Consider the following 13793-nt stretch of genomic DNA (forward strand, 5'->3'; position numbering starts at 1 on the left):
TTTTTTTTTTTTTTTTTTTTTTGTTAAAAAAATTCTCACTTCTCATCTAAGTTAATCATTTAAGTCTGACATAATCGATCGTCGGATGGGCCAGTTCAATAAAATCGCAGAATATACGAAATTCTTTTCGTTCCTTTTCGATATTCTTTCCTCTATCAAGACTTATGGACAGTATAAAAAAAAGAGGCTTGAGTAACTGACGATAAAACTGTCTCGTCCGACGACGAATTATCATCTTTTTTTTTTTTTCATCTGGCAGCGTTACGCGTTGTAGGTACGTTGTAAGATTCGTTAAGTCAATAGTCTTTGATACGTGGAGACCGTTTGTTTTTCTTCTTTTTTTTCTTTTTTTTTTTTAACAGTAAATTGCATTAAGTCGTAGAACCATTATAGTACTTGTTTTCTTCGTTCACAGCAGGATACCCTTATTGCTTAAAAAATGGCACTGATATTACTGAAATATTTAACGAGTACCGTTGCTGCATATACACACCGACTCTCTTTGCTACCCCATATTATCGAGTAAAATACATCTCGCCCTAAACGACTGGCTGGTTCTACAAGTCTCGTAAACCTAAAACCTAAAATATCCGCTTACCCGGTCGGAGTAGTGAATCATTCTCCTCTATCTCTCTCTCTTTCTCTCTCTCTCTTTCTCTCTTTCTACAGTTTGAATTCGTTACGAAAGGCAACGCGTGATTTGTAATCCCATACACTCCCTAGAAAAAGTTTCCCGTGAAATTACAAGACGGTCGATGACAGAAGTACATTCGTTTGTTAAAATAAAAATAAAAAGAGGAAGAAAAACGGCAGAAACCCGAGGTCGAGTTTCTTCGTTTTTCTCTTCCTTTAAATACGTTATATACCGCGGATAAATAGCGACGAATGAGTATACATGTACATATATAATATTACAAAGTAAGAAAAAGTGGGCGTGACTTTTGGCTTGAGTTCTTGCGAACAGATCTTTCGTCTCCTCTCGTTTCGTGATACCGATATATATATAAATATATATATATAGATATATATGTATATATTGATCGAATGTCGGAACGAACGAAAGCTTTGTTTTTTTTTTTACTTAAGATTGCTGTATACGTTCAGAGATGCACAGTTGTCGATTTTACCGGCAAGCTGAGATTTCTTCTGATAGTTTGTTTGGTTTTGCGCGTGTATTGGGGAGTCTCCGAGCATCGCTAGCATATATTTGCGCGTGGGCGAGTGAACTGTATTTTGTTAGGGGGGTACGTAGGGGGGTGGTTTCCTGTACGTGGGGGTGGGTTTCGGACGATTCTGACGATTAGTTTCACGGTTCGTGGCGAACGGTGGTGGCGGTTGATACGGTTCCTCGGAATTCTCCTTTGGCAACATTGGTACATCTGCACCGTCTTCAGCTTTTTGATACTCGGGAGGTGGTAGCGGTGGTTTCTCTTCCTTTAGAATAACGGGAGACTTGTTACCTACAAAATAAAATAATGTAATGTATCTAATATCGTCGAAAACAGATGGTTATATTTCATTGGAATAAAATGCTTGAAATATATACCTGGATCTGGCTTCTCGTCTAGCTCATCCTGGAAAATGACTGGTATTCCCTTGCTACGGAAACTTTGTCTTTCGTCATCTTGTTCGCTGACACTCATTTTTCCACTACGCCTCCGTTTGTATACCATACAAGCAATGAAACCTGCTAAGATGAGCATTGCGGTGATTATTATAGCTGGTACGACAAATGTCATAAGATAGTCATCGTGGAACGCTCCAAACGAAGTGGAATCATCCACTGGTGGTACGTGATTGTCGGGAGAATGAACGTCTGTTAATTCACCAAGACAGATGCCCATGGGGATCACAGTGATTTGTTTCACGGGGAATTTCAGGCCCATGATCTCTAGGACCTCATCCGTGACGGATCGACGATCGTTGTCACTCTTAACGAGCACTGATCGCAATCTATTGACTTCTTCGTGCGCACAATACGAGGTAGGCAGGGTTCTGTTGTGCCACGTAATTACTGTACTACCATTCGATATACTATGCAATGAGATTGCACTAGTATCTTTATCTTGATACAGATCGCGGAGTTTTTCAATGAAATTACGCTTTTGAAGTGCAGAGTGTGCAAACGATTCATATGGGATGTCCAAGGTCATAGAGAACTCCACTGTATGGTGCATGAAGGGAGCAGAGTGCACTACAACCACTAGGCCGTCAGTGGCGCTTGCGCCTGTAATAAGAAAAGAATTTTACAGAAAATGTTTGGTGTCTAGAGAGTGGAAATAATTATTTTGACATAGTACCTTCTTTATCAGTAACTACTAATTGGTATTCTTTGCGACCAACGTCGCTACGCATTGGTACTCCATAAAATTCTTGATTCTTACTGTCAAATTGCAACCACTCATGTGGTGGAATAGGCTTACGTTCAATAGTTAGCAGAGACATTTGCATGTTTCTTGCAGAACCATCTTGTGCATCATAGAAAGTATCCTAAAATGAATTTATGCTATAAGTTATAGTTATATTCAAATATGTATTATGCACATTTCCACCGTAATGATACAACGTACCTCTGGTACTTTAAATACAAGTAGCTGACCAACAGTAGCATTGACAAGATCCACTTGATTTCTCGGTAATGGTGGGAAATTTGATTTAGGCTCTTGCGTAGAAACTTTCGGTGTTTCTAGGCGAGTCATGTCTTCGCATTGTCCAATACCTTGACAGACTACTCGTTTCACTCTAATTTCAGGCAGGAGAACTTCCCTTAACGCAGAACTGGGGTCACCGTTTCTATCAATCAAAACCTAAATCACAGACATTGAATTAGATTCTTTAAAAGACATTTAAAATATTCATGAAATATTAAAATCATGCTTACATTTAACAGATCATTAATATATTCTTTGGGACATTCGCTGCTTCTTGGCACACTATCGTTGGTCCAAGTAAATAACGCTTGATCACGATCAATATCAATCGACCTGACAGTGATGTGTCTGGTATCGCTGTCTCCATACAATTCGGCTAAGCTTCGAATTACCTACAAATCAATAAGAATTAGTTATAAAAGGACATAAACTTTATCGTAACAAATGAATACCTTTAGTTCCCAGTCCACGTCTGTAGGAAATTCAGAACGTTTGTCGATCTTTAAATAAATACTGAATTCGTGGTTTACGCTACGGCTGAGCTTGTGCTGCTGAACGTGAATATCAAGTCGATCCGTCACGTTTAATCCTTCACTATCAGCAGCTACTAATTCGTAAGTCCAAGTTGAAATATCGTTCTCCAGTGGCCTGTACAATAACAACTCGTTATAAATTGAATACTTTATATAAACATAGGATATTTTATCGTTGGTGAAAATTAGTTCATCAATAATAAAACACCGTGCAACTACTATTTAAAATGTAATTCTTACAATCCATAAACTTCTTGAGTATTCTGATTGAATTGCAGCCAGTGACTGGTTTTCAGTGGTGCACCTTGCAGGTACAAACTGAGTTTTAGGTCCCTAGTATCTCCATCCTCGGAATCGCTGAACGTATTAGCAGGTATAACGTAGCTCAATGGTTTTCCAGCCGTGACTGGTATCTTCTTCAATCTCTTATCTTGTCTGGGGGACAAATTATTCCCCGCACCGTACTCTATGGTTTCCGTGACGCTCCAAGATGGTTCGGTGACACCGCTAGTCGGTGCTGGAGTGGTAGTAGTTGTGGTGGTTGTTGTAGTTGTGGGTATCGGAGCCATGGTGGAAGTAGTAGTAGTGGTGGTGGTGGTAGTGGTAGTAGGTATAGTGATTGGGGTTGTTCTTATCTGTGTGGTCGTTGTTGTGGGTGTCGTGGTGATATTAGTGACGAATGCGGTAGTTGTGGATGTGGTCGTTGTGTTTGCAGGTATTGTGACGGGTAAGAGAGTAGTAGGTAGTTTTGTCGAAGACACTGGCGACTGTTCCGTCGGCTGAAGACAGAAAGAAGACATATTAACGTTGAAAACTAAATCAGTCGTAGGGTCTCGATGAATCGAGGCATCGTAAATAAGAATAAATTCGATTATGATAATCAGATGACATAGCGAGAGAGGATCGTGCGAACTGTCTCTTTGAACGTAATTTGGCGGTGTAAAAGGATAGAGGAAACGATTACTTTGGCCAGTTTCTCACGGACAATGCTTCCTTCGCACTGCGGTATTCGCATGCTTGCTTTACGGCTCGTATGAATTATTACCCGTTGCAGCCTACTCCAAAGTGACACGCCTGTGCATGACGCTGTATTAAATTACACCTCTAAGCAGCGCTTAACTTTCTCGCAAGCGTCCACGCAGTTCTATTGCAGACGACAATGAGCAAAGGAAACGCACACGATCCTCGTCGCGCATCGTTTACAGGAAAATGGCTTTAGGTGGGCTGTGATACAACGACCTATCGTTTGGCATACTAAAGCGACAGAATAACACGAATCGACTCTATGCGTAGCATAAACTATCGTACAAACGAAGCTTGAAGCATCGAAGCATTACCTCTTCCGTGGTGACATTCACGGTACCAACGGTGACATCCGTTTCCGCCCTTTCAACAACAACGGTGGTTGGGGTGGATCCGGTGGTGGTGACGGTGTTGGTAGTGCTAGAATGAGGAACGATTACCGTAGGAGGGATGGTGGTGAGTTCTGGTATAGTGACAGATGAGACGTTTAGAGATTCGTTCTCCATGTATCTAGTGTTCTTCATTGTCTCTTCGGTGGTCTCCGGTTTCTCCGGTGTTTCAGTCGATGGGACTATGATGGTCGGCATGATGCTTGCTGTTGTTAAATCTGCTATTGTTGTGCTCGTTGTTGTGCTTGTAGTAGTAGTACTAGTAGCCGTTGACGAGGGTGGTTGTTGAGTTGTTGTTGTTGTTGTTGTAGTTGTTGTCGAAGTAGATGGAGTAGTCATCGTGGTGATGGTTGTTGGAGTTGTTGATGGTGGTGATGTAAGTTCAGTGGTTGTTGTCTGCGAAATCGTTAGTAGATGCGATGTACGGCACGAAAAACTTGGTTAGTTACATTATGGAGGGAGCGAAGAAGATGTATAAAACAAAAAGGTATAAAGAGAGAAAAAAATATTATGTGCTTTGCTCTTTCTCTCTCTCTTTCTCTCCCTCTCAGGCTTTCGTTTCTGTTTCAACAGAGATACTTCGCATTACAGCGCTTTCTATACATCGATCGATATCGCCTAAATGGCATAGAGAATGGCGTAAGTCGGCATTGAACACGCAGTACCCACAGCTAGACTAAAGTATTTTAAGCGCAACGATTCCCTTAAGCGATTGGCATGGCGAATGAAGGACAAAGACATAAGAATTCTTAACGAAAGCCAGTTATATAGCGATGTTTCTTTTGCTGTTTCCTCTTAAATTATCTTTTCTGATTCGAGAAAAGAGAGAATCGGTGACGATTTATCACACGATTCGACTAGCTTTAATCTGATACTCACAGTTGACGTGGTGTTCATAATCGTTCTGTTCACTGCACTTTCAACCACGTTCGACTGATTCACCACTGGGATAATGTCGCTGATCTCTTCGGTCTAAAACGCGATAAATACAAAAATTCCATTAACACCTTTCGAAAACGTAAAAATCCTTCGATCATTCGATATCGCATAAACAAAATACTCACGTTCCAATCGATAGGTTCTTCACCGTGGTGATGCCTGTGCGGATGTTCCGCGACGTTTCCTCTAGGAGAATTCGTATCCGGGATGAAAGTTGGCTGTACCAGCGAGTCATCGCCATCCTCGCCATCCTCCTCGCCATCTTCGAATTCGTCCTCGTAATCATCATCGTAACCATCGTAGTCATCCGTATTGTAGTCCCCAGAGCCAGCCTCCCTCCTGTTTCTCAGTAATAAGCTCGATTCCGTCTTCACGCGCCATAACAGCACCGGAAGCTGCATCACTTCCGCTAGAGTGCCGTCCTTTGCCTGTTCTCGCAGGTGTTTCACCAAATCCGTCTGGTGCTTCCATAAGTGCCCATCGCAGCCGACCTGTCGATACAATTCAACGATGAAACATCTCGCTCTTAATAACCGATCTTTCTTATTTGTTCCAGGAATACGTCAAAGGTGTGCATCTTCGACGATACTCGACAAGGAAATGTAGAAACAGAATCTCACCTGCCACTGGATCGCCGTCAGGTATTTCTCCTTCCGATGTTTCACGTTTCCAGGCCCACTGAGAATCACGGTGGTGTCCGAGTTCAAATTTTCCTTGGCGCTTTGCGGATGCATCGAGAACGCGCTCTGAAATTCGAATCCGGCGTGAATAGATGGTAAGCGAGGAACAGAGGCGGAGTTTTCCGAGTGATAGAAGCCGGGAAACGTAATTAGCCACGGAAATATCTGTACCCGGGCCCCTCGATTTCAATTACGTCGGCCAGTCTAATCACGCGGAAAATAGACTTTCGATCGAGCAAGAGGAAAAGAATAGTTCCGCGGAACGCAATTAAATCATGCTCGATAGCGGGTGATTTAATTTACGTAACCGAATCGATTTTTCCGACAAAATGAATTCCTTCCACGATGCAATTTCCCGTGCTTTAAGTGCCCGGTCTCGTTACGAGACACCCCTCGACCTCGCCGAGGCACTGCCACACGGAGCAACGTAAAAAGCTGTAATCTCGTGGAGCATTAAAGGGAATTTTGGGACACGTCGGTGGAATCCAAACGACTCTTTGATTCTCCGAATAATGGAATTAAGCAGCGAGGATCTATTAGCCGAGTGCAGAGGCACATCGCGGAGAGATTCGTCTGAAAAGCAACGAGAGTCCGTGGAGAGGACGAAAAATGTAGCCGAAATGGTAAATATAATCAAGTCTGTGCTCCCTAACTACGCAACTCTCTGGTTTTCAGCCTCTCTGGAAACACCGTCTGCGTTCCCCGCACTCCAAGCCCAGCTCGGGTGCGCCAGCTCGTGCAACCATGAAAACTGCAAACTTCATTCATCCGGGCAATAGCATACGATGCGGAGGAAAGAAGAAAAAATTGGACAATGTCGCCTCTGAAATATACCACGGACAATGGTGGCACGAAGGTAAGGAAGAAAAATTCTGACGCGTCGGAAGAGAGCCACCACGGAGGAAGAATTCCCCCGCGCGTATACACACGTATATACACATGCTGAATACACGTATAAAGCGTAACACGTACCTTTCTTCCTTGTGGCGATTAAATTAATTAAGAATTTTCTCCGCGCCGCGGTGCAGGGAAAAAATGGCGGCCGCTCAAAGGCCTCGAATTTATGCTCGCCGGAAGCTCCGCGGCGGGGATACTTTAAAACTTCAACATTTTCTGTATTATGTGGGACCCGCGATGCATCTTCTATTCCACGCGGCCGCCTCTAACGTCGTAAACTTTCCCGCTCATAAAGAAGCTCGCATTCGCCCGGCGAACTTTATCAAATATTCTTCCGCCGCTGCATCGCGGAATTGGGACACCTCCGCGAGCCAGTCCGACGATTTTTCATACTTCCCTTCCCACCGATTAAACTTCCCCTTGGCTTTCGGCTCGTTAATGAGTCTCCTAGAAACTGGCAAGCTTTCGTACTTCCGCCGTGGCGATTCGTAACGCGGGCTGTTGCCGACACGAGTAGCCGTACGCTGGAATTAATACCGCTTCGAGGGCGACAGCGCCCCGTCCTCTTTACGATCTTCCTTACCCCACGTAAATCTTTCATAGCCATTCCTTTCTTTATGGAGGTGCTACGGGTATCGGGGATTTTTATGAAATTTCGTGTACGGATTATGTTAGCGAGTATAAAAGCACGGTTCCTTCGCTGCGAGCCGGAGCTAACCTCTTTCGCCCGCCGCCATTACGGTTCCTCGAAGATCTCAAGATGGCGTCGGGAAGTTAACCCTTTACACTTGGCGATTTTTCGTTACGGAGAAATAGTAATTCGAAGACTTTCTGTGATTTTTAAAATGGCAAGTGAGAAATCGTATGCGAATTAAGACGTAGAATTATTTTTCTTCGATATTTCACGCATTCTTGGGTAATTTTAAATTTGATATATTAATTAACATCGATCTTTAGAAGCTGATTAAATGGCGACTGAGAGTCTCTCGAGTTCAAAGGGTTAAACATAGGGAATGTTAGTTTTGATCGTAGTTTGACGTAGACGTAGACTAGGGTCAACAAATTGATAAAAATCAATAGGTACAGTACCCATAAACGTACCCATACTATTACGAGGATTACCTGAATCAATTACACTACACTAAATACCCTGTTAGAACAGTACCACGAGTCCACATGGTGTTTTCATACTACCATGTCACTATTCTCCTTTACACCTATGTATATCTCACCCTTCTCTCACGAGTTAAGAGTATCTACAATTAAACCTGCAATTGAAATACGTGACTCGACCCTATTACCTCCGAAATGTCTTGGATATCGTGCACAATTGGATTCTCCGAATACAGTCATACCCTCCGTCCAATTAGCATATCCGAAAAGTCAGCAGAGCCACGAGAACGCGTTAAACTTAGCGATTTCCGAAAACCAAAAGCGGTTGGTTCGACAGAAAATAACTGAAACTCCGCAAATTTCAGTCGAGCAAAGCTTAGGGTATAACGATACCGTACCACGTGAAGTCCCAGGAATCCGGCGAGGTTCTCGATGGTGTTGACTCGCATGGTCGGCGAGAGGTTGTCGAACCTGGCATCCAGCAGAATCGTCAGAAGCGTCTGTTCCTCCCCTTCGTTGCAGTGGGTCTAAAATCAGAAGCGTCCTATTTCAGTTGGCCTGACGCGGCGCGAACGGTGTCAGTGTGCGAAACAGGGTGGAATTAAGGCCGCCATGAGGACGGTCTGGACGATACCGCGGTGACGCACGATACCGAGGACTATCAATTGGCATCAATCAGCGGCGTCTACCAGACTAATTTCTCCGCGAGATTTAAGCGCGGCAGGCCGATGCAATCGCGGACCACGCGGAAATCTTTCGTCCCATGATCCTAACTTTCGTTTCATCTCTCGCTTCGATTCTTCACCCTTATAGGGGAAATTTTCACCCTTATCGATAGATACATCGCGGTTTTATTCGCTCTTATCGTCTTTCACGTGGTGCACGCCTAGTATAGCAAGTATAGCATGAGGAATGCACGGTGTCACGACAGAGGTGTCAACTAACCGATTAGGCTTAACGATTATGATAGTCGGAGGGAAGGGATTAGTGTCTATTGGAATACTTTTCACAGACTTTATACGTTTGTATCAGAGTTCCCTGGTATAATGAGATTAATAGGAGTTTAAGTGGGGTAAATTTGAGAATTTTAGGAAAATTGAAATGGCCATTAGCACGACTAGCGTGGCAAGTATAGCATGACGAATGCATGGTGTCACCTGTTAGAGGTGTCAACTAGCCGATAAGGGTTAATGATTGTCATGGTCGAAGGTAGGGATTAGTTTGTATTGGAATACTCTTCGTACAATTCATACATTTGTATCAGAGTTACCAGGTATAATGAGATTAATAGGAGCTTAAATGGGGGTAAATTTGAGAGTATTAGGGAATGGTCACTTTTACATTTTCAAATATTATAACGTGTAATGTTACAGTGATTTAGTGAAATTCACGTTTTTGACGAGATTCGGCAATTAATGCTCGAATGCTAAATATCCTGCAATTGCATGGTTTGGAAAGGGACCGGATGTACGTTATTTATTGATTTAGTATCAATTTACTGCTGCTAATAATTTGCTATCGATTTATTCATTCAATTATGTATAACGCTGTTAAAGGATACTCCAAAATTAAAATAGTAGAAATTTAATAGTAGATTTAAGAGATTTAATTCGAGCTTTTTTTCTAATTGGAGTTTTCTTAACTCGATTCTTTTCCAATTTTGTTTTAATACATTTCGTTCACTTACAAATTTCGATTTCTTTTAGCTATAGTCTATTCCCAGCTGACCAATTCCTATCTTATTTTCCAGAAAATCGAAGAATATCGAAAAAGATTATTATCGAATGCAGTGCTGCGTTTCGAATTGCTCCAGTTCGACAGAAATTCTCCTGGAATCAATTATTTTACGCTTCATACCGTTTCTTTTTCACGCGACCGGCGTGCACCGTGTACAAAGCGTCGCAGGTGTACTCCGAAATTAAAATGGCGGAAATATCGGCGACTCGGCGCGAGGATTATCGATTTCCGATCGTTCCTCGAAGTCTCTCGGAAAAATTGGAAAGTCGCGTGGAAAAATCGAACGACTCGGATAGCAAACAAACGATGGCGAATAAAATTCCCGGTTTCGAAGCGACGTGGGCCGGATTATCGTGCACGTACGCGTGCGTCGGGGGGTGAAATCGAGTTTACTCGTTTAATTAATCGGCGCTAAACGGCTGAAAAATGGCGCCGGTTCCGGGCCGGGGTTCGACGTGACCGATCAGCTAGGCGACCGCGGCTCGCGGCGCAAGATAAACGGGATAATTTCGTCGAACGATTTAACGAGCACGGCATTCGGGCCAATTAATTACCGAGCCACCGAAAATCGGCCGGATCCGATTAAAACGATCAACGCGTCGCGCAAAAGTCAAACCCTGATATGCTTGTTGCTCGATCGACGAAACCGATTAACCTGCTAATCGATTTGTCGCTTCATTAACAGCCGAATTTAGCAACGAACGGGCTCAGTACGGCCATCTTGGATACCCTAGATCGGTCATCGATCGGATAACAGCTCCGTTCCAAAGAGTCGCGAGCTTTTCAGCCAGTCAATGGAAGACGATTTTAGCAGACTAGTCATTCATTGATAGCTTAATCGACTGTCATATTCGTCACTCTTCCTGGAATTTTTCGCGTTCAATATAACGCTGATAGCGAGCTTTATCTCCAGATACTTCTAACCTACTTTCCTCCGTGTTATTACCAATGCCGCGAACTCGAGCATCGGAGAAATATCTCTAGCGATTTGACGATACTCTTTACCCCATTTCCGTTAATGCAATAATCGGAATCGAATATTAAGACGATCTCTGGACCAAAAAATTCGCTTTTGAATCTATAATCGAAAACGTTCAACGCGCTATGTATATAATTACGATTCCGTCTCGATGAAAGACGACACTAGGATATTTTTGGTAATTTTAAATTAGGTCGATTTTTCGTCCAAAAAATTCGCTTTTTAATCTATAGTCGAAGGATCTTCAACGCGCTATGTATAATTACGATTATGTCTCGATAAAAGACGATACAAGGATATTTTTAGTAATTTCAAATTAGGTCGATATTTCGTCTAAAAATTGGCTTTAGAAGTAGCAGGTAAAAGGCGATACCACGATATTTTTGGTAATTTTAAATGACGTCGATATTTCGTCTAAAAATTGACTTTAGAACTGACAGACAAAAGACGATACCACGATATTTTTGATAATTTGAAATTAGGTCAATTTTTCGTTTAAAAATTCGCTTTTTAGTCTATAGTCGAAGACTTTTAATGCTCTATGTATAATTACAATTCTGTCTCCATGAAAGACGATACCACGATATTTTTGGTAATTTTAAATTAGGTCGATTTTTCGTTCAAAAAACTCGCTTTTTAATCTATAGTCGAAGGATCATTAACGCTCTATGTATAATTACGATTATACCTCGATGACAGATGATACCACGATATTTTTGGTAATTTCAAATTAAGTTGATCTTCCATCCAAAAAATTCGTTTTCGAACCGATAGATAAAAGACGATGCCACGATATTTTAGGTAATTTTAAATTAGGTCGATTTTGCGTTCACAGAATTTGATTTTTTAGTTAAAGTCATAGGTAAGCTTCCATATATTATACAATAACGATCTCATCTCGACGAAAGATGACGTCACCTTCGTCGAAAGGTAATCACCACGATATTTTCGGTAATTTGAAAAATAAAATATCCGAAGCCAGCGATTTCAACCGCTTCGGTGTCCACAGAGTTGTTAATCGAATAAACTTTCGGTGCTTCGTATTTTATGCCACACCTGTTTTTCCTTTCTCTTCATTAGCACGATTATCGACCACCGGAGAGATCCGTGGAATAAAAAGGACGATTGTCCGAAGTGCTAAAAATAATTCGCGCCGTGAAAGCGAAAAGTACGAAGTTCGCCAACAGGTTGCGAATTCCCACGATTAATTCTCGCAGTGGCAGGCCAGTGGTACCTGTTGTTCGTTCAGGAGCTAGTTGAACCGTTGCCAATGGAGTGGCTCGGTCGTTAACGATAAGCCTGGCAACGATCCTCGGCAACTTCTGGCCAGACATAGGGGACTCACCTTTCCATCCCTGTGCTTCAGTTCCTCGTGCTTCTCGGGGACCACTTGCACCACGAACAGGTCCTTCGCGGTGTCGTCGTGCTTGCCCATCACCTTCACGCTCAGACGATGGGTGCCAACGTCCTTCTTCGTCGGGACGCCCATCAAGGTCGACGCCGCGTCGTCCCAGTACAGCCATCGCAACAGCCGGTTCCCGTTTGGGTCGAACAACTGTGTTTCCAACATTTAGAGACCACGTGTGAATTATATTTTCGGTTACAGCTAACAGAGATAGGCAATTTCACGCTGGGTACACGGGCAATTCATGTCACTCTGGTAAAAGAAGATTAAATAGGTTTAGCTGAGCTAGGTACGGGGTCAGTGACTGAAGTGTCGATTTCGCTTACACGCTTCGAGATTTCGGACACAAATGGATCGATAATTATCCTCTTCCTGGGGTCTTTAATGAGGTATTAATTCTGTTAATTTCTAAGGTGCTTAGAGACTTCGGGATTCGAGGTTTTGGGTTTTTAGACTTGGTCTAGAGTCCAGAGAGTTGAGTAATCATGGTGGGTAGTAGGTAATTGTTGGTTTTCTTTGGAGAAGGGAAATATAATATAGATTTGATTGATTTGGTGAATGGTAATTTTCCAAGTTTAGAGTTAATAAAGTTAAAATAAAATTAAATAGGTTTGAGTGACGTTGGTTTAGGATGATTGATTGCATTGTCGAATAAATTTTTATTTTTTCTAGAATCTGTGATATTCGATAGATGATTTTTCCAGTGATTAATTTTCTAGACACGAACCTGTAATTGAGATTGCTCTGTCACCCAATCTGAATTTTACTAAAAAGGCACGATTTTTGTATAAAATGAAGTACTACGTAAAAAGTAAGAACGTTTGCAGATTTATTGTTGTCTTAAAAGTTAGGTGAGAGGTGTATACTATGAAAGTAAGAAAGCAGTTTTAGTTTATAAAACATGTATGAATTATTAAATTCATTATGCATAACAAATTAATATTGTTAACTACAAATTGTTCACAACGTAAATTTATAATAAAAGTAAAAAAAATTAATAAATTATGGATTATTACTTGAATTTATTCGAACGTACTTATGTTAAAATGTACACAAAATTTGGAAAAAGTTTATAAATTATTAAATCTATTGTTAATAACAAATTAATATTGTTAATAACAAAATGTTCACAACGTATATTTATAATAAAAGTGAAAAAATTAATAAATTATTGGCTATTACTTGAATTTATAGCGTAATTATGTCAAAATGTATCCACAATTTGTAAAAAGTTTATAAATAATCACAATAATTGTTAATAACAAATTAGTTTATTATTAACAAATTGTTTACAACGTCAATTTTTCATAACATTAAAAAAATTATTAAATTATTGGTTATTATAGCGGAAAAATAAGAATTAATGGAATCGGTGAAGTTCGGAAATTTTCGCCGATCTTCGGCCGGCCGCCGCTATATAAGGGGCCCGCGTGCAGGCTCGAGCCAG

General features: G+C 41.5%; 1 protein-coding gene across 2 annotated transcripts in view; it reads right to left on the minus strand.

Annotated features, from left to right (window-relative positions):
• Positions 1 to 5: 5 nt before the first annotated feature.
• Positions 6 to 13793, minus strand: part of LOC108545711 (dystroglycan) — a 25137-nt gene continuing 11349 nt past the window's right edge. The window contains exons 2-14 of one of the 2 annotated variants that reach the window (XM_017897464.1): positions 12287 to 12496; positions 8624 to 8752; positions 6156 to 6281; positions 5661 to 6026; positions 5476 to 5568; positions 4522 to 4992; positions 3425 to 3963; positions 3104 to 3299; positions 2882 to 3043; positions 2571 to 2807; positions 2301 to 2490; positions 1547 to 2227; positions 6 to 1460 (exon numbers count right to left, since the gene is read on the minus strand). In XM_017897464.1, coding sequence (XP_017752953.1) covers positions 1237 to 1460; positions 1547 to 2227; positions 2301 to 2490; positions 2571 to 2807; positions 2882 to 3043; positions 3104 to 3299; positions 3425 to 3963; positions 4522 to 4992; positions 5476 to 5568; positions 5661 to 6026; positions 6156 to 6281; positions 8624 to 8752; positions 12287 to 12496 — 3624 coding nt within the window. In that variant the 3' untranslated portion in view covers positions 6 to 1236. The remainder of the gene's footprint in view (positions 1461 to 1546; positions 2228 to 2300; positions 2491 to 2570; positions 2808 to 2881; positions 3044 to 3103; positions 3300 to 3424; positions 3964 to 4521; positions 4993 to 5475; positions 5569 to 5660; positions 6027 to 6155; positions 6282 to 8623; positions 8753 to 12286; positions 12497 to 13793) is intronic. The other variant, XM_017897473.1, reaches the window with a different exon arrangement.

This window comes from Eufriesea mexicana, unplaced genomic scaffold, assembly GCF_001483705.2.
Source record: "Eufriesea mexicana isolate 0111107269 unplaced genomic scaffold, ASM148370v2 scaffold4744748195, whole genome shotgun sequence".
Lineage (NCBI taxonomy): Eukaryota > Metazoa > Arthropoda > Insecta > Hymenoptera > Apidae > Eufriesea > Eufriesea mexicana.